Here is a 20662-nt window from a genome sequence, read left to right as displayed (position 1 = left end):
GATTAACAATCTTTCATGTGTAAACGCCTTAATAACAGGACATTCCTATAGCCTTTTATCTGTAAAGGAACCATATTTGGCAACTTTAGTCGTAAACAGATTGTGTTGTCAGAAATAGTGCAATGCTATATTACAATATATTGTCACTAATTGCTGCAAAACAGATACAAATATATATATTTTTCCTAATGAAAGAAGAGACTCTAATCTTTCTTTTGGTAGGTTCATGTTTTTATAGCAATAGAACACAATATTGTGTAGGCCTTGCATAATGAGTCAAAAACCAGTAAAACAGCCGGGAGCGAAGGGGGTTGTTTTAGTGAAAATGGCTGGGAGTGAATGAGTTAATGAAATATACATATTGTTATCACCTTGTAACGTGTCTGCTCGCGGTCGTAGATCTTCTTAACGGAGACGGTGCGCGGAGCGAAGAAGTTGCCAAGTTTGGCCAGATAAACTCCATTCCGTAGACCCTCTTCCAGCTCTGTAGTAGGCGGTAACTCTTCATTTAAACAGGCCTCCATCCACCTGCAAGGATAGCAACATTACATCCAAGTCAGATATTTCTTATAAAATGACCATTTGAGGTAATTGCAGCTAAGAAGCGTTTATCATAATTATTAATTCATTTGCTCGCAAAAACGTATAAATACGTTCTATTTTAAATGTTTTACGTATCCCGAAGACGTATTTATACATTTTTTATGTTTTTTTTAAGCTAGAGCATACAGAAGGCTTTGATGCAACCTCTCAACTGTAAAGAATGATTGAAGAAATTGTGGTTATTATTACACAAACGGCCAGCAGGTGGCAGCAGAGCATAGGAAATGAACCAGGACCATGTTGAAAAAACCCTCAATTACTCAGAATTCTAAATAGATTTGTGAATGATGATGGAACTTAGCTATATTCTAATGCTAATTGCTGCAAAACAGTAACAGAAACTTTGTTTTTTCTGATGAAAGAAGAGACTTTAATTTTTCTTTTGGTAGGTTTCATTACATTTTGCTGAACTCAAAAATGCTTGCTTAATAATGAACCTTTTTTATTGAAATTCATAGATCATTTCACTCCAACTTCACTTTAAGACCAATAAGACAGCACAGTTGAACCTGCCATCCAGAGTTTCCAGCATTCCTCATGTGTGACCTTTCATTTCTTTCATGTCATACTGTGAAGCCACATTCTTGCCGTGTGTCAGCAGCCTTCAGCCATTGGGGCCTGCTGAGCTCTCCGACATGGACAACCCTGTTGTGACTGAATTCCACTAGTTTATGTCTTCACCACCTGGTAACTATGGACCAAACAGGTTATGTTGTGGAACTACATTTTTCAGCAGAAAAGGTTGATTTTTTATTTCATTACATCTTTGATTTTGTCTTAAAATGATCAATTTAGAAATATTTCTATGAATACGTATGCGTGTGACTGATGTGAATTATAGTATCTCTGAACGAGGGTTTTGTCAAATTATTGTATTTGCATAATTTTAATTGCAAATCATTCAAAAGGTCTTGGTTTCACAACACTTTCATGGGTGTGTTGCTTTGTGTGGCTACATATAGTTCTGTTCAAATGAATGTGATCAAATCAATTAATAAGCAGTTACATAAACAGTGCCAAACATGCAACTGAGTCACAGATTAAGTCAAAGAAAATTATCAGCAACTCTGCAGGCCAACTTGGCCCTTTGGAGCATTGAAGTGACATTAAGCAGTAAGCACGCTTCAATTGTTCAGTCAATTATTTATTTTGTTATTGAAATGTCAGACGAGCACTAGTTGGAGGGCACAAATTACTTTTCCCACACTACACTATACTAATATAGAAAACACTTGAGAAACTAGGATTAGAGTTTCAATGTCAAATGTATAAATTAGTTGAAAGGTTAAGAAATCATTGATATAATAATTTGCTGCAGCTCTACCTTGCAGTTGAACAGCCGGCTGATGTCAAATGCCTGTTGATGGCTGCCACTATTGAATATTTTTAGAATTGATTTTTCCATGAATCAATGGAATAATCGGATACAATTTTATTTTGCATTAAAATGTATTACTAAACCATCGGTCATTGCTTTCAAAAGTAAAAGCAGATGTTTGCAGATGTGTGGTCATTGATTAAACAAAAAAGATAATCAGTCTGCTTTCATGAAGGACTTCAGAAATCAGATAATAATTACTGTTGAGAGGTTGAATTCAGAGAATTTGGACATTGTAAATTAAACAATGGCTTGAAATGATTACACTGCTAGTCTTAAACAGGTTTGTCTTAGTTTAGCTCTACTTGCTTAACGTTGTGGACTTCGGTTTTCCACTTAGCACGGGAAAACTGGAAAAACCATACCATCAGCCAAAACAAGCCAGTTATGACAAAAACTGATCATAGAAGGGAATGGTCGTTGTATCTACTTATTTCCAGGCAGGTTTCTGTACACGTTCAGGAGATTTGTTTTGTCCAAGAGGTCAAGAAAACTTGCTAGAACTACACTTAAAACTACACATACTCTAATATAGCAACATGACTGAATAAAACTGAAGAATGTTTAGGGAAGACTTACACATGAGATGACGTGGACTTTTAAAGTATTACGCCATAGCCACTTTCAGACATCAAGGACAGATTAGCATTGGTTGACTCTGTAGGCTGCACATGAAATGGTAGTGTTAAGACTGTCGGGCAGCAGACATGATACTACCGTAAAGATAAGATTATTGGCAATGAAGAAAGGACATACAAAGAGGGCACAGGAAAGTTAAAACAATATCATATTTGCCCAATCATCCTATAAGAGTATAAACCAAAGCTGCTTAGCTAAGATAATATGTAAAGTTGCATTAGTATTAATCATTGCTCCTTCCTCTGATGCTCTTTTTTAGATTATTTTATATTAAGGCCTTCTCATATCAACTCTGATTAGGAAAGCCTTGAGTTTATCTTTGTTGGTGAGGAAACTCAAGACTGAGGGCAGACAGAGTGAGGTCACACTTGGCCTACTGGAAACAGACACAGTCTCACTATTTTCATGCTGCTAAGAAAACACTCCCACTCTTCCATAACTAAGGTCTTTGTCAAGCAACGGCATGGTTGAGACATTTAAAGATGATTCCCACCTAACGCTCACCTATTTCCACAACTATGCTATGTGTTTGTTATTTGGTGTCGTAATCTATTCCAGCCTCGTCATAATCCTAAACTATTTTTCTCCTATCTTTTAAAAAGATTTGAGATATTTGGACCTCGTAAACACGCCTACACAACAACATGTTGCTCTGCACAGGCCAGCGCCCTCTCAGCTGAAACAACTCCCGTCTCGGGATGTTGAGACACAGGGTCTCCACACAGGCTTGCTATTGAAGTTGGGGTGGCCAGACGGGAACAAACTCCCCCTTTCACTATGCACTGGAGCAGTGAAAGGCTCCATGAAGACTAATGACTCCTTTATCAGGCAACACACCCTTTCCAGCCTCACACAAACACAGACACACCCAACACTAAATCTGTAAGACAGCAGCTATAATTGGGATTTTTGAGCATTGATGAGTAGTTTGAACAGCAGTGGCAAGCAGCCAGAATGCGTTTGAAGTTTTAGTTAGTACGCAACAGGCAAGTCTCAACTAAAATAAATAATGGTAGAAAAACACAGTAGTTGAATTATTTGAAGATCTTCAAAAACAAATGTTGCCAAGGATAGTGTATCATCAAGAGTGTATTATTGTGGTAATTTTAAAAGTGTTTCTTTTCTGTTTGAATGAGTTAGCATGCCACTTATTTAGCATTTAGCAAGCACACAAGCTGGTGTAGGACCAATGGTATGTCTACTATCAAAGCAGAAGTCAAGTCTGAAATGTTATGTTCTATGCGTCCCCACTAGTCTAAACACGGCATTCTGATTAATATTGCGTCTGTGGAATATGAATTACGCAGCAAAGCGCACCCATTTTTGTCCATCTCTGGGGCCGGCCGGCCATTTTGCCACTCTTTATCGACTGAAAATTACCTCATAGTACAAAAGGGCCCAGGTAACAACAGTCACGGCTCACCTGTTTTCTGGGTTTGGTCATGTGACGTTCGCAAGCTGAGCCCTTCAGCAATGTGATGTCATTTTCACTCGACAGCAAGAGTCAAAATGGCCGCCCCTTGTAATGGATATAAACGGGTGGATTTTTCTGTCATATTCCACAAACGCAACATTAATCAAAATGCTGTGTTTAGAGTAGATTAGTGGGGCTCAAAGAAAATATTGTTGTAAAGAACATTTTTGATTTGACTTTCCCTTTAAACTAAAATTAAACTACATGACACTGAACTACAACTACTATTAACTACTACATATTTGTAATAGTTGACCCTTAAATGATCAATTTCACACATTTTTCTTAATTTAGAACAATTCCCATGTGTATTAACAAAGGTCTGACATTCTTCAGTCAAAATAAACAAGGGGTTAAAAAAAAAATTATAACACATTTGTCATAGTCAAAATGAGGTAATGGCAGAGCAGTAGCCTACTCAGTGTTGTCAACTTAAAGTCTGCGGGGAAACTCAAGAGCCAAAATACTCCAAATATTCTTCTACTTTAAAGCAAAGTGGCACGTGAAACGGACTAATCACGGTAAAATAAGCCGATTTACGGCAGGCCAAGACTTTCTTAGACCGGTGACTGGCCAATCAAATAACGCTAAAAGGAAATTTGCCAGTCATGGCAAAACAGCCACCTCAATTTACATAACAGTACTTGTACTTGGAAAATTAGCAGACAGTTGGAGGGGATGACAAAATCAGACCTCGAAGTTGACAAAAAAAAGTTTTACTTTTCTACTTTATCAACACATAGATTTACATTTCCAGAAGTATTTGATTCAAGGTAGAAGTTTTGCACATTGATTAAAAAGAGTAGAAATATGGTTACTTTTGTTAACTGATAAAATAAAAGCAAAACTTGTTGTTTTGTGTAAAAATAATAATAATAAGAACAATACTACTACTAATAATAATAATTATAATAATAATAATAATATAAAATCGGGAAAAAATCGTAAATCCAATTTTTTGTTAAAAAATCTGAGATTTTATTTTTAGGCAAAATCGCACAGCCCTAAAGGGAATAATCATTTCTTCCTTCTGTGCAAAAGTAGGAAACTGGCATTGTGCTGAGGTCACAGGTCAGTCTCATAGGAAGAGGTCTGCGACTGACCACTGTCTCTCCAGGAAGAGATCAGCACTCCTTCTGCCCACTGCTGTGGAAATGAATCCTCTGTTCTACAGCACGATTTACATCCACATGACACCTAGAGTGACCTTGCTGACTTCACATCCATACAAGCATCCTTCTTCATATGATTGTGTCATGGACACACGCAGGGCTTGAAAGTTCATTTATGCATCCATCCATTTTCCGAACCGCTTATTCCTCGCAAGATCAAAGTTAATAATTGATTTAAAAAACCTTGTCAGAGGGCCTTATTAACTGACAAGACTAGCAGATTAGTTATTGTAAGGCTGTGGAGTGCTATTCTTTTGTTTATTGCAGGAAGGCCCCGAATGGGCACAGCAATGCCATTGTTTAGTGAGCACTCTGGCCTATAAACAAACAATGAAAGTACACTTTATTATGCGAACTGACAAAACATATCAGTCAACAACATATTTCACAGCAAAAAATAATAATCCAGCAGCACAATTAGACAACATCCAAATCTGGAATACGTTAATTCAAAGCAAATTAAAACACAAAGCTAACGAGATTTAAAATCAGACCAGTGTTTACTATTACATTTTGTACAATGCCTAACCAAACTGCAATTGTACATAGATACTGCCCTCAGCTATACTGTCAGTGAGGAGCTTATTCAGAAAAAAACTCAACATAAAACAAAACACGACCCCACCTAAGGGCTTATGTTTAGTTTTAAGAAATAATAACAAGAAACGGAAAGCATTAAAAAATAAAAATAAAAATAAAAAAAAGGGGGGATGAATGGTGCTTTTATCATAGAAACATAGAGCCAAATGGTCCATTACATGCTTTGCTGCAACAGTGGAATCTGGGCACCCACAGGTCGCTCCCTGCAGCAACTTTTGACCAGCCTCAGGATTAACACTTCCTTGTTGTCTCAAATCAGGACTTTTGGGGAGATCTTAAAGAATGTTGCCCCAAACCTAAAACACAAGTCATGTCTTCAATAGGGATATCCAAGCCAGATTGATAATTGTGTTTCACTCAAGGGACTTCTTCACGTTATCAATGTGGAACTTCACTTGGCAGATCCGTTTGGGAAAGGTGGTACATTCTGTACGAATACTTTGAGCTGATTGGACGATGCAACATCTTGAGCGCGTTTGTTTTGACCAATCACGGCAACGGATGAAAATGTCGTCTTCGGTTTCATCTTGGGGGGGGACAAAAAACACGAACATCTTTACCAGATATGAATGCACGAAGGCACAACAGAATTCCACAGATTTTGACTCCTATCCTAGAGCATAATTTCTCTCCTATTCAAATTAAAATCGCTTGGCCTTTGCCAGTATTAGGGAAGCAGCCAGTTACAAACCTTGTGTCTTATAAAATTTGCCATTATAACTGAAGAGTCGTCATATGAGTTGTGTACAAAAAGTGCAAGTAGAAGATTGTTTTCCCATTGCAACAAGCATGCTGTGACAGTGCTCACAAAAACAATGAGTCAGCAGTATTTTAGCCTTTTTTGGCCGCTACTAAAACCACCTCAACACAACTACCAGCTGGAAACAAATGTGAAAAGCTGTAAAAACAGAAACCTAAGTGTGCCTGGGGGTCGGAATCAGGTAGAGTTGTTAATCAGGTGGAAGTGAGGGAGGGTACTCTGAGGGTATGCGCAGGGGGGGACAGAGCTGAGACCACAGTTTCATCCGACTGACAAGTTCCGCCATCACCACTCTCGAAGACAATGACTTTCCCCGTGTTGTCATCCAAGCCAGAAGTGTAACTCTCAGCCTTCTCAGGTTGCGCAAAAATCTGAGGCGGGGCCATTCCTGGCTTGACAGAGGCTGCATGGATCCTTCAACTCTGAATGTGTTACTCTATAGTAACCATTAGCATTTACTGAACTATTTGAGCTCTTTCTGATTTGAAAAGGGGAACTAATTCTCTGTCAATGTGGCCCACAATGAACATTATGATATACTTCACTGCTTAGTCAAGCTACAAATATGTTTTTGCAAAGAATGCTATCGTTCATCCATTATGAATGGACATATTTGAACAAATATTGGCTGGATTTGACTAAATTCAATGAATGTTTGTTCTTCAATGTGTGTTGTGGGCTTAACAATTAATTAAAACAACAAAATTCTCTCAAACTTCCTGGTAATAAAAATGGTTGTTTGGTTTAGTAAGTGCAGACACCAATCGAATATTAGTCACCCAAGGAAAGGTCATACCACTAAAATAACATTATAGCTTTCTTGTTCACAGCAGTGCAAAGCTGGTTTGGTGTTTACAAAATGTGCACTTCAGCAGCAGCCATCCGCAAGAGTATTTGGACATACTGTAGTTTGAAAACAGGAAATTACAAGTAAATGACCTGATCTTGAGGAGGAAACTGGGTTTGTATTGCGCTGGAGACTCAGAGAGAGAATATGGTGCTTCCTTATGTGGAAAGAAATTCTATCAGGATGCTATGGCATCATACATATAAGTCCCTTGATGCAATTGCGTGTTTTGGAGAGCGTTGATTAAGAGTCGGTCGGCATCCAGCTGACAACGCGGTTGGAAATTGGGATGGATGTCAAGATGCAAAAGAGATATGATCTAAAACAACATTTATCTGTGCATGTTGGATTAGAGATAATTTTTGTGTTTATTGTCAACTTGACCTGTTAAAAGTCGAGTTTACACTAACATGGTGATGGGATTGTTTGATATAACAGCAAGTTTACCAAAGAGCCTCCTTGATTTTACTTAATTTCATTCCCACTTTACTAAGCATGTTGCATACATACAAGTTACAGAAGTAGTGACCACGGTGTGTCATGCCAAGTTAAAGCAGCAGTTAGAGATAATTGCTTAATTTGCTTGATTACGGGATGTTTTGCTCCAGGCCATCCATTCAGTTGTCAAGTGTAAATTACGTTGAAGTTACAGTGGCAAGTACAGATCAACATTTGCGAACACGCACTCCTTTTGACTAAACAGCACAAGAATAGATTTTGTGGGGTTGCCAACTTGCCAGAGTAATGGCAAATGCTAACAAAATAGGACAAGCTACAGAAATAAATTCTTATTTGTTTGCATCTTTAATTAAGATAACTGCTTAAGCATCACTTCAGAGATAAACCTCTGACATTAACATCTGGTGTAAAGCAAAATTAGTCTTGACCTCCCATAATGAATGTAGCATCCACATTACTTTGGCTAAACCGGTGATGACTGTTGCTAGATAAGAAAAGCCTTTTTGTCCTCTCTACTCTTTCACCAACATTTTTTAAATGTTTCTGGTGAGGGATTTTTCTGTCACTGTTTTTACTGTCAAGTAAAGCTGGTGCAATATGTGACTTAACTGACAAGTGTCGATGATGAAACCCCATGCGATGTACAGGCCAAATTCATTTCATTCTTTAGCCAAGTTTGTAGGCCTACACACATTTTTATTGACATTGTCGGAAAGGTATTAATGTATACTTTTGTCGTGGTTGTAGTTTGTAGTACTGAGGAAGTATAAAGTGTATCTGTACCTTGTATAGCCACATGAGAAGGATAAACTATTACAAGCATGTATGATGCAGTGTAGTTTTACACCACTGCCTACTACCAAAAGAATAATAAACACACAGCTTCAAGCAATGTGTTTACATAAATTTGGGGCAACATTCTGATGGCTATCTTTAACATAACAATGTTATCACCTAGGAGTGGGGCTGGGCAATCAAAATAATTTGATTAATTTGTCATTTTACAATTCAACGATTTGAAAATTAGCCAAAACGTAAAATCGAGGAAAGGAATTTAAGAGTTGAATTTGAATCATTCAAAGCTCATGGCGCTGACTATTGTCATTATTTTAGTATGCAGTCGTGTAAAACTGTACCACATCATGCTAAGAGCTCAAATATTTTGACTCCCGTGTAACTTAATCAGATAATGAAAATATTAGTATGATGCATTTCCGCTCTACACCACTGCGAAATACACCCGCAATATGTTAATCAAAACAGAGTTACTGTTACTGCATTACACTCTTCCCAAACGGAGGATTTGCATGTATCATCTCTCATTTGCTTGTCCTAGTGCTCATAATGTTGTTCATCTGTATATTTACTCAGCCAATATGAAAATTGCCTCAAACCACACTCATATTACTGTGTGAATTTTAATTAGACCACTATAACAACCAAACTCAGGCATGAATCATATTGGCAATCCCAAATGTTTCTCATTAAAATTGGTGTAGTGACGCAAGCTTCACACATTAGATGTTGTCATAGACAACAAGCTGTAACAATACATCTATTTATACAACAACTCTCAAATGGCACAATGTGCTTTCAGATGCACTCTCCTATGTTCAAAATGTCATTTAACTACCAAGCAGTTGTACTCTACGGGTATGTATCCCATACTGCTATTGGCACATTTTAAAATAAAGATGAAGAGAACAATAATGCAGTATGCAAAACTTTAAAAGGGTGAGGCTTGACTGCTACTGTTTCATGACCCGCTCAGCTTTTTGTCAGCTGGTTTGTTGCAATGATTCTTATCTGTTTCAATCAATGTTTAGAAATCACATCTGATACAGACTCTCCTCCCTTGTAAGAAAACTGCTGGCTGGGTGACTTTGATTAGCTTCGCTCCACGATGGAAAATGAGCCAGACAGGTGCAAAAAGCATTCTGGTAAAACACTAATTTGCCTTGAGGAAATGCATTATTAGAGCAGCTGAAAGTGCAATCAGCAGAAGACACTAATCAATAATTACGACATGTTTAACTGCATTCCCCAGCTGGGTCGAAGAAGAATCAAAAGACTGATGGTTTTATTTTGGTGTTGTTGCTTCTGTACGAAATCAAATGTAATTGACTAAAATATTTATATAACCAAATATTTTGAAGAGGTGACCTTGTCCTTTATGATATTCACTATTTGTTTCTGTTTTTGAATGTTTATAGCTTTGGCAAAGAGTCAGTAATTGTGAGAAATATTGTAATAATTCAAACGTGGAAACAAGGATTCCAGGGCTCTAGATTGCCCATACAGTAAAGGGTGACATTTTGCCCCTAAAATTGGACACAGTGCAAGTAATTTTTTCATTTACTTGCTCATCTGCGACCAGTAAATTAACTTGAAAAAGGATCATTTATATATTATTCATTTATTGCTGACAATCCTCTGCTCCACACTTCAGCTAATTTCCATCCACCCATCCATTTTCTTGACCGCTTTTCCGCACAAGGGTCGCGGGAGCCTATCCCAGCTGGCTTCGGGCAGTAGGCGGGGTACACCCTGAACTGGTTGCCAGCCAATCACAGGGAGCACAGAGACAAACAACCATACTCACAATCACACCTATGGACAATTTGGAGTGTTCAATTAACCTGCCATGCATGTCTTTGGAATGTGGGAGGAAACTGGAGTACCCGGAGGAAACCCACGCAAGCACGGGGAGAACATGCAAACTCCACCCCGGAAGGCGGAAGCCGGGACTCGATCTCACGTCCTCTGCACTGGGAGGCGGACGTGCTAACCAGTCAGCCACCCTGCTGCTTCAGCTAATTTATTTATCAGTAATATAGTGAAAATGAATGGAAATGTGAATATTTGCAGGACGATTTACAGTGTGCGCTCTGAAATGTTCCATTTATGTTCCTGAAATTTCTGGTTAGGGGCCACTGTGCTCTTAGTAAAAACGGTCTGGACTCAGCCCTGAGGATATATATTTAACAGTTACAAACATGAAAAGCAGTGAGGGGCAAAACACAAGCAAGGTATGCAATGACGTACAGTACAAACAAGATTGATCTGTGATGTGTTTGAAAACCGACATAAACAATGTCAAACTCAATGCTCGTAAAGGCGTGTTCCTGGCAATTTAAAAAAAAATGTCTTAAAGCAAGCCATGAAGGATTTCTATGCTCCAATAAATAAACGTCAGAAATAGTTACAATAAAATGCCACAGTGCATTCCTTCAGCTCAAAAGGTACACACGTTAGTGTTCTCACACACCCTGCTGTGCACCTGCAAGAAGAATTCCCACCATTCCGCAAGCGGCCAACCGCGATCCAGCTGACAGCACGCAGGTGCCACACCAACATGAGCAGCTTGTTGAAATTAATCCAGCGTGACATTTGGAGGCTTTCTTTCTACCAAGGTGACATTAATGAATATTAACTGAGGAAAAAGATGCAAATAAGGTAAGAATCTAGATTTTGATAAAGTCTGCATGCAAAGTCAAGCATGAAATATGCAAATACTGAACAAGATCACTTCAAATCAGTCCTCTTAATGATAGTGTTCCACATAATTGTGATATGTTGAACAAGCCCCATCATTATAAGTGATGATAACCAAAGATAATGCATACATGATGACACCAATTTTCCGCTAACAAATAATGGAAATTGTGGGTCATGGTCATGATAAAACCTAAAACAGGCAATGTTTAAAGTGGAAGTCAACCTTAAACATTTCTTGACAATAATATGTTAGATGTGACTTCACTAGTCTTAACATGACATTCTGATTAACATTACATTGGTGGAATATGAGTTATGAAGCAAAATCCAGTCATTTATAATATCCATCTTAGGGGTGTGTCCATTTTGTCAACTTGCTGTCGACTGAAGATGATATCAGTGTTACTCGGTTCTCAGGTAACGATCAAACACAGTTCACCTGTTTTCTAAAGCTGTGCTGTGATTGGTTACCTGAGCAACATTGATGCCATCTTCAGTCGACAGCAAGTGGCAAAATGGCCGCCCCTTGAGATGGATAAAAATGGCTGGATTTTGCTGCTTAACTCATATTCCACTAACACAATTTAGACTAGAGGGGCTGCATAGAACATATTATTGTCACACAAAAAAGGATTGACTTGCTCTTTAAAGTAATATGTTCACATTCTTAACAGTTGTAAAATTATAGCTGTAAATCAAAGGGGAGTTGCATTTTGCTTTTTTTTAAACAAACCTTATCCAAGGAAAAACAACCTATCAGAGAGAGAAAGCGTGACAGACAAGTTGTCAATCATTTACCAATCAAAATGACTCCCGAGCGCGGCTCCTGCTGCTGCTCACCGCTCCCTCAGGGGATGGGTCAAATACAAAGAAAGAATTTTGTCCCACTTAGGTGGTGGGTGTGACAATCAGTGGCACTTTAACTTTAACTTGACTATCCAAAATGAACTGCTATTAGAAATGGCCAAGTTTGAAAATCGCATTGCAGCTTGCCTTTGATTAAAAAAATCATCTTCCCCCAAAATTTTGGTTGAAACTCAAAATTGTCCGAATCTAGGAACATTTGAATTTGATGTTCCAATGCATGCAGTGACACAGTGGGGAAACATTTGAAGAGTGGGCTGAAAGAGAATACATGTGCAACCGGGCTGGCAAAACTCTTCCAACGTGACGTGTAGATTTCAGAGGAGAAAGCCTGTCATAGCGTGGTCTGACACGTGTGGGTGTGTGGTGGAAAAACCATGACACGGAGAACTTGGGAGGACATTTTTAAAACATACAACATATGTGTTGCATGCTTTACACTATAAAAAGGTTGTAAGATTTATCACTCAAGAATTCCAGAACACGAAGGCTGAATGATAAATGCAGAGTGGATGTTTACATACTGCCATTGAACTATTTTTAATGAGAGCCTCTACTTTTGCAGCAGCGCGCACTTCGGCGCTTACACCGGAACCTGTTGCCATGACAACAGCACGTTTCTGTGGCAACAGTGATAAATACAAAAATCAACGGGGGACTGAGTCACTTCCTGTCTCATACAATCCTTCCTCTTTTAAATCTGTGAGCCTGTTGTTGCCGCAGTCTACCCCTGAGGCACCAAAAGCAAACAGACTCAGCTGTTAACACACTCTCATGAATATATGTGTGGGCAAACAAAAGAGCAGGCCTCACCTGCAATGGCATAAACGGTAGAAGCTATTTTAAGTATACAGTATACATTTTAAATCATCAGACTGCATCAACAAAGAAAATCCCCCAAAATATCCTGATGCAGTCATGTTGTAGTTTTATATTTTTAAAACGAGCCTCATAAACAACTTAATTATGTGTGGACTCTATTTAGTAGCAGAGACAAGGAATAGAGAAGGAAAACGGATGAAAAGCCATGACCTGAAAGGTGGATCCATTTCACACAGCAAAGGCATGAGTTTAAATGGCGCTCACCTCGTAATGAAAAGAAACCTCCAAGCCAGTTGCAACCTGCTCTAAGTGCATGAATGGGCCTGATCAAACCTGGTACAAGACAATGAGCACTAAAGGTAACGCACGTCTCCTGTATAATTCAGTGCATCCCTATCATTCAGTGAGATTCACAATGACCAGGTCCAAATATATATATATATATATATTTATTTATTTTAAACTAGCAATATGACAACGCATTCAAGGTCATGCTCATTGTCAAGTTATAACAAAGTTACAATCCCAAATCTAGTTGTCAGTTATATGACCTTCAGACTTCTAGCTCTAACCTCTTTGCCTCTTCCAGATGACACAGATACTCGTAGGCCATGTTCTGCTGTCGCCTTTCATCCATCTCCTCCGCCGTGAGTCGCTCCACGCCATCCAGAACAGCTGGAGCATGAGAAAGATATATGAAAAGATTTGTATTTGTTGGGTTGCGGAATACAGAATAGAAATCATTTGTGAATTTAAAAATGTTCATTGTGACATGACCTTTTTTCCACAAACAGCTTCCTTGCTTGCATAATGTTGCCCACTTTCCACATAGCTTGCTGACTTTTCTAAAGTTCCTCTCACAGGGAATTCACAAAGGAAGCCTGGCTTGCTTATTAGTCATCTGTGTGGCTGGTTAACACAATTGAGCTCTGGGTTGCTTGCCTGTATGATGTGGGTATGCTTTTGTGCTTATTTACACAAATAAAAGGGGGGGGGGATAATGCATTGAATGTTTGTGGAGTCATTATCGTGAGGGTACAGAGCGCAACTGTGTTTCCTAATTATGGGGCGAGATTGTGGTGAAAGGGGGGCAAGTAAGACAGAGGCCCCTTTTAATCCTCTTGTCATAGGTAGACTTGTATTGCACCACAGGCCACATCATCAGCAGATAGATCCTGTTCTCCAAAACAACAGGAGCAAAGTGGTGTGTGCATAGGGACTATGTTGACGCTTTTTGCTCTTTTCATTACCACATGTAATAAACTGATAAGTTATCCTTTCCCAGACCATTGAGAAATTGGCTTCAGATTTTTAATTAGGTAACATGCCGATGTGTTTTTAACTAGTAAATAAAAGTAAGTAAGAAAGTGGAAAAAGTCTGTGCTGTACAAAGGAGATCTCTCAACGCATAGATTATTGAAAGAAAACGCGGAAGTCTGTAAGCATGCTGCCAAGACACACACACAGAGCTGGGTGTGAGCGCTTCATATTAGATCAAAGACACTTTCCTCAAGTGTTCTTGCTTTGTAGCAAAGCAGACTTGAGGTCTGGAGCTGCTTACGTGCAGTGTACGCAAAAAGGTGCCAGTCTGGCATTAAAAAAAAAAAAAAGCAAGAATGACAACTTACAGCCATATCGTGGCCGCGGCCCGTCTGTCTCGTCTGAAGCTGACATCCTCGTCTTTTGACAAACGTCCACCTTCTGTTCACTTGAGTTTAACTCCAAACTCAACAGGACGTACAAGCCGCCACACTTCGGAGTCGATAACCGAGTTCGAGCGAAAGAAAACCGACAAGGACCTTTCGGCCCGCTTGTTCCTTCACTGCACACTTACAGTTGAAACTTTTTTTTTTCTTCAAGCCTCACTTGTGTCACTGGGTGTGTTCTTCCTAATCCAAAAGTATGCGTTTCAGGAAACGGAGTTCTGCGAGCTCTGCCGCGCCAAACCTGACGGCGCAGCGACCCCTGCTGTCTGCTGCAGGCAGCAGGCAGGGCTGTGTGCCCTTATTGGCTTTACTCCAACAGTGTCCAAATATTATCCTTTGGGGTACGTACGTATACACAAAAACTGAAGGATGCAAAGGCCACCTTGAATTTCTTCACATTTACTTCATTAAACACGCTAAATCCATCCATCCAGCAAATACCTGAACAGTGTATATATCGGTTTTTATATGAGGTCCTTGTACTACATTCTACTAGACTAGACTAGACTAGACTAGACTAGACTAGACTAGACTAGACTAGACTGCACTAGACTACTACTCGTCTGGTGCATGTTTTATCATGCTCCTTTCTAGTAAGACTATTCATCCCACGAGTAGAAAACTTACGTCTTTGAGTTAAAACAAAACAAAACACTGTTGCCTTTACAGCAAGGATGGGAGGATGGAAGGTGACCACACAAAAAAAACAAAAAACAACACAAAAATGGGTGAGTAAGGAATTATAAACATATTTACTCTAATATTTTTTTTATAAAAAAAAAAAAAAAGACCAAAAAAAAAGGGTGAGTGAGGAATTATAAACATGTTTTTCCTCAAACCACCGTTTTCATGAAAAATGTATTTTGGAAGTTTGTTGTTTGTTTGGAAGCGTTTTTTTCGTGAGCTAGCCCTGGTACCTTCCTATCCCACGCAAATAGCCGGGTTCCAATGTAAAGTTCGTTGTAATGTAAGCATTCACCACTAGATGTCAGACATTACTTAGTTGCACCTTGCACCTGAAAGTGACAAAGCCGAATAGATTTGGAATGAGATGCAGGACAAACACACAATACCTACAATACCATGCTACAATGTAATTCCATTTGTGATGTAGTCACATGGAAACATCTGCCTCCTAGGTCTACTGTCGATAAATGTAATGTTCCCATTGAGAATGACAAAGTTACTATGTTTCATTCAGTCATTCAGCTTTATAGCATCACTTAAATGTGCATCCTACAGTGCTTATCCTCATTGGGGTCACAGATGAGCTGGAGTCTACCCCAGCTGACTTTGTGCAACACAAAGTATACACACAGCAAAATCGCCAGTGTTAGATTAACACTGAGAGTGTTAAATCTGCACTGGTAAACACTGACTCTACTCTACACTAGTGTCAATGTTGAACATTTAATTCTGCCAAACTACACTTAATTCTGGTGTTTAAACAAATCTGAGTGTATTGCACTAGTGTCATTGTTAAAAATGTAACTCAAACTACACTTTACTCTGGTAGATGGCACTTCATTTACATAGCGTTTTGCCTCCTTACAAGGCCCTCAAAACACTTATTGTTGGCATAGTCACACTGGCTTGGGATCAAACCCACACTCTCAGGGTCATGAGAAGACCACTCGACCACTGAGCCATGCCACCCCCAATATCAACTGAGATATCGACAGCACGCTGGAAAATTGGAAAGCTTCTTCACCGGAAATGAGGGTGTGGTCAATTTAACACCAAAGGTCGTGCTATTCAGGTTACACCCAACATCCACCCCAACACTCAAGGAAATTTACTCTGACAGCGTAACCTTTTATCCTAACAGTGTTAAAATAACACTGCTGCATATTTGATCGAACACTGGAAATTTAACACTAACCAATTTGCTGTGCATCCTGACTGGGCTGGTTACTTATCAATCGCAGGGCGCATACAGAAAATCCACCATTCTCTTCTTTTCTTTTTCCTTTTTTTAATGTAGCGCTTTGTCTACATCATATGGTGCCCAATGCCTCACATTCACACACTAGGTGTCAGCTGCTGCTATGCAGGGCGCGACCAGGTAAACTGGGAACAAATCAAGGTTCAGTGTCTTGTTCAAGGAAACTTCGACATGGTGACCAGGGATGAGGATCGAACCCACAACCTCTCGGATGAGCGATGACCGCTCTACCACTGAGCCATGCCACAGACCCATACTTACATGCATCCCTAGGGCCAATTTAGAGTCCTCAATTAACCTAAAGCATGTTTATTGGAATGTGGGTGATGTATTGTTTTTCTTCCTTTTTGATATTGTTGAACTATTCTTCTTTTGTTTTGATGTGGCTTTCTGTTGAAATTATCAAGAAATGACAAGTAGAGATTTCTGCCTATATGCAATCAAATTTGAATGTCACTGATGCAAAGATTGTAATTTTTACCCCCTGAACACTGGTTGTTTTACATACAGTACTAATTGCTACTGAATACCCACACTTTCTCAACCTTATGAGGTTCATTTCTTGTAACTACTGTAGTTATTGATGGTAGCAATTATCATGGAGGCTAACGTGATTGGTGGCGCATCAAGCGAGACCTAGTGAGGGATTTCCTGCTGTCACTATACCCAAGGGCCAAAACATAATCACACAAAACCAATCTTTGTCAGACCTGTAATATTACATGGAGGCTTTTCAAATAGCAGGCAATCTCGTCATCTCCACTCATTACAAGAGCGTCAAAAACATTATGTTTCATTATCATTCACACATTTGATTATTATTGTTATTGTGATTATGGCAATTATATATATCGAATAAAAAAGTAATATCTAAACATTATTTGTCATCTGTTCTGTATTTGTGTGTATAATCAAACAGAAAATATGTAAATATATGTAAATAGTATTTATCTTTTTTTTCTATTATCATACCTGTCTTAATGAGAAAAAAATATCCCTACAGTGAGGATTTGAGGTATATAAAATTGGTATCCATACTATAACCTACTATAGCTTATTTTAATAATAATAATAATAATAATAATAATAATAATAATAATAATAATAATAATAATAATAATAATAATAATAATGATGATGATGACGTCCCTCCCCAGCTAATGATCAAGTGCATTGTTCAGGAGCATCTCAGCAGTGTTTGGTGACATTATACTTAACATTAGTTTATTCCAATCCTCGTATAAATGGGTTTAGCCTTTTTTAAGTATAAACATATACCATAAGATGGGGAAAATCAAACATAATTTTTTCCTTCCCAGCCTCAGGCCTTTCGCTGTGCTCGAGTCAAACCCACTAAGCAGCAGCACACTCCAACCTGCCGCAGTGGCCTTTCGGGCGGGGCCAAATACGTCTGTATAAAAGGGCAGAAATCATCTGACTGTTGGACAGCCTCACATGAACCCGTTCACGACTTGTGCCCCTCTACTTGTCCCGCCTCCTCTCTCGTGACGACCTCGGCGCTTCTCCGTCCACTCAACGGAGCAGAACCATGGAGAGTTCCGCTGTTCTCCGCGGGATGCTGGTGGTCAGCTTGCTGGTTCTCTTGTGTCACGGCCAGACGTCCCAGGAAGTGTCGGTTGAAGACTTGGAAGTAGACAGAGGCGAACCAGGAACAGACCGAGACCTGGTTAGTGTACATTGATAGGTTTAAATGTTTTTCTTTTGCCCTTGTTTGTTAGTTTGTTTGTTTGTTTTTGGTCACTTTTTGTCAGTTCCTGTATTTTTACATTTCACAGAATCCCACATGACATTTGTAGTACATTTTAAAATCATTTTTAATTTATGTATCGTTTTTCATACATTAAAAATGCAAAACAAAGTGCTGTGTAAAGATAAGAACAATGATAATTTAAAATACTGTACAATACTTTGGGTGGCGTAGAGCTTCAGTATAAATCTGATGTCTAATTTGTTTGCTTGAATGTGAATTTTGAAAAAAGATTTTAGTTCTTAAAATAAGTTTTTCTTAATGCTAAAATGAGATGTTGCACAGATATATTTTTTTATATTACAAAATATTCCATGTAAAAAAAAAATATGAATAATCTTTCTCAGTGCATGCATATCCAGTGCTCAAACGATGGCAATACTAATTTTCAAAATGTGGGAAAAAAATTGAATGCTTACAAATTTGTTTTTTACCCATAAAAAATCCTATGATATGAATAATTTTGGTCTATTGAGTAAACATCCAGTTTTAAATGACTTTCAGTAAGCTAAATAAAAATAATACTAATAATTAAAAAAAAAAAATGAATTTACATTTTAAATGTTGCACATTTCACTTGACATATTTACTTTGTATGTTACATTGTGTCACAATTTTGTTTTATGTTTTATTTTGTATTGGCCCATGATGCAGAAATTTCACCTTGTGTTCTGTTGATCTTGTTGAGCAGATCGAAGCACTGGATGTTTTGCTGGGCAGGATGCATAATAGGCTTTCCACAGAGAAGAGAGGCAGCATCCCACTGGTAAGGCAATGTATTGACAGATTTATGCAAATGAGCCCTTGATACAAATCCACCTAGTTTTCTGTAATGAAAGGCTGAGTATATGTAGCGACACGATAGTCAATGCTCATTTAGTGCAATGTGTTTCATTCATCATTCCGTTGTTGCTAATTAAACCAGTGTGTCGCCTGCCTAATTAAAAAATAAAGTTAAACAGTCTTTCAGTCCGTAGTTACAGAACAACTTTGATTGCTTTCCATATTAAATTAGCTGAGATAGAAGGAGCAATTATACCTCTTGAAACTAATACGTTTGTGTGTGTCTGTGTGTGTTGTACCCTTAGTGTGGAATGGGGGACCGGTGTGCCATGAAGTTCGGGCCACGAATCGGGAAGCTCTGCGACTGCGGCAGAGGAGCCAACTGCAATTCCTACCTTCTCAAGTGCATCTGAACCACTCCTAATTTGAAAGTCATGTCTGCAGGAAGAATGTGCACATTTTTAAAACCACAAACCTTCATTCTGTTGTCGGCCTGCAGTACCCTCATTTACAGTCTGTTACGCATTACAGTTGTTTTCAGATGTTGTTGATGTTGGATGTCCAGCATGAGTTGATGGCGGGGACCCTCCAGGTTTTAGCATGCAAATGTTTCACATTCAATAAACAAAGACATTTATCAACATTGGTTGTTGCTTTCTCTTGTAGTTAACACATAGTTCTCTTATTTATATATATATATATATATATATATATATATATATATATATATATATATATATATATATATATATTGATATTAGCCCATGCATGCGTCACAGTCCTCAGGCAGACGCTATTAAGCAGTGGTGTCCAAACTCGGTCCTCGAGGGCCGGCGTATTGCAGGTTTTGGATGTTTCCCTCCTCTAATGCACCTGTTTCAGGTTCAGGATCATTACCAGGCTTATGCTTATAAGGTTGATGATGAGCTTCAACTGTGTTGGAGACAGGAAAAATCCCAAACCTGCAGGACTCTGGCCCTCGAGGACAGAGTCTGGACACCACTTGTATAAGGTCTTCTTTATAACAAAGCTTATCTTTACTGAAACTGTATTTGTTTGCAGTTTAGGAGAAAAGAGTTCAGTACAGACCTCAGCTTTGTGCTCTCTCTGTTCACTACCACTGAGGGTCTTCTGTTTTTTTTGGAAATGAGTCACAGTTCTTAAGCACTCAATATTTTTTCCTCTTGTATTTATAGGGTAGACACGTGCTGTATTTATTTATTTATGTAGTTGTGGTTCATTACAACTTTGACAAATGAAAGCAAACCACATACTGTATCTAGGATGTGACCAGAACCATGCAGATACAATATGCGTTTGCTTCATTAGTCCCCAAAGTCTTAA

General features: G+C 38.7%; 2 protein-coding genes across 2 annotated transcripts in view; one reads left to right on the top strand and one right to left on the bottom strand.

Annotated features, from left to right (window-relative positions):
- Positions 1 to 15040, bottom strand: part of iqgap1 (IQ motif containing GTPase activating protein 1) — a 45630-nt gene extending 30590 nt beyond the window's left edge. The window contains exons 1-3 of the mRNA XM_077563372.1: positions 14745 to 15040; positions 13689 to 13791; positions 372 to 528 (exon numbers count right to left, since the gene is read on the bottom strand). Coding sequence (XP_077419498.1) covers positions 372 to 528; positions 13689 to 13791; positions 14745 to 14790 — 306 coding nt within the window. The 5' untranslated portion in view covers positions 14791 to 15040. The remainder of the gene's footprint in view (positions 1 to 371; positions 529 to 13688; positions 13792 to 14744) is intronic.
- Positions 15041 to 18200: 3160 nt separating this feature from the next.
- On the top strand, positions 18201 to 19961 carry cartl (cocaine- and amphetamine-regulated transcript-like). Its single transcript, XM_077563375.1, has 3 exons — positions 18201 to 18454; positions 19227 to 19301; positions 19624 to 19961. The coding sequence occupies exons 1-3, from the start codon at positions 18317 to 18319 to the stop codon at positions 19729 to 19731; spliced, it is 321 nt and encodes a 106-aa protein (XP_077419501.1). The 5' UTR covers positions 18201 to 18316; the 3' UTR covers positions 19732 to 19961.
- The last annotated feature ends 701 nt before the right edge of the window (positions 19962 to 20662 follow it).

This window comes from Vanacampus margaritifer, chromosome 4, assembly GCF_051991255.1.
Source record: "Vanacampus margaritifer isolate UIUO_Vmar chromosome 4, RoL_Vmar_1.0, whole genome shotgun sequence".
Taxonomy (NCBI): domain Eukaryota; kingdom Metazoa; phylum Chordata; class Actinopteri; order Syngnathiformes; family Syngnathidae; genus Vanacampus; species Vanacampus margaritifer.
The sequence above is the reverse complement of the archived record's forward strand: the minus strand, read 5'-3'. Positions and strand labels throughout refer to the sequence as shown.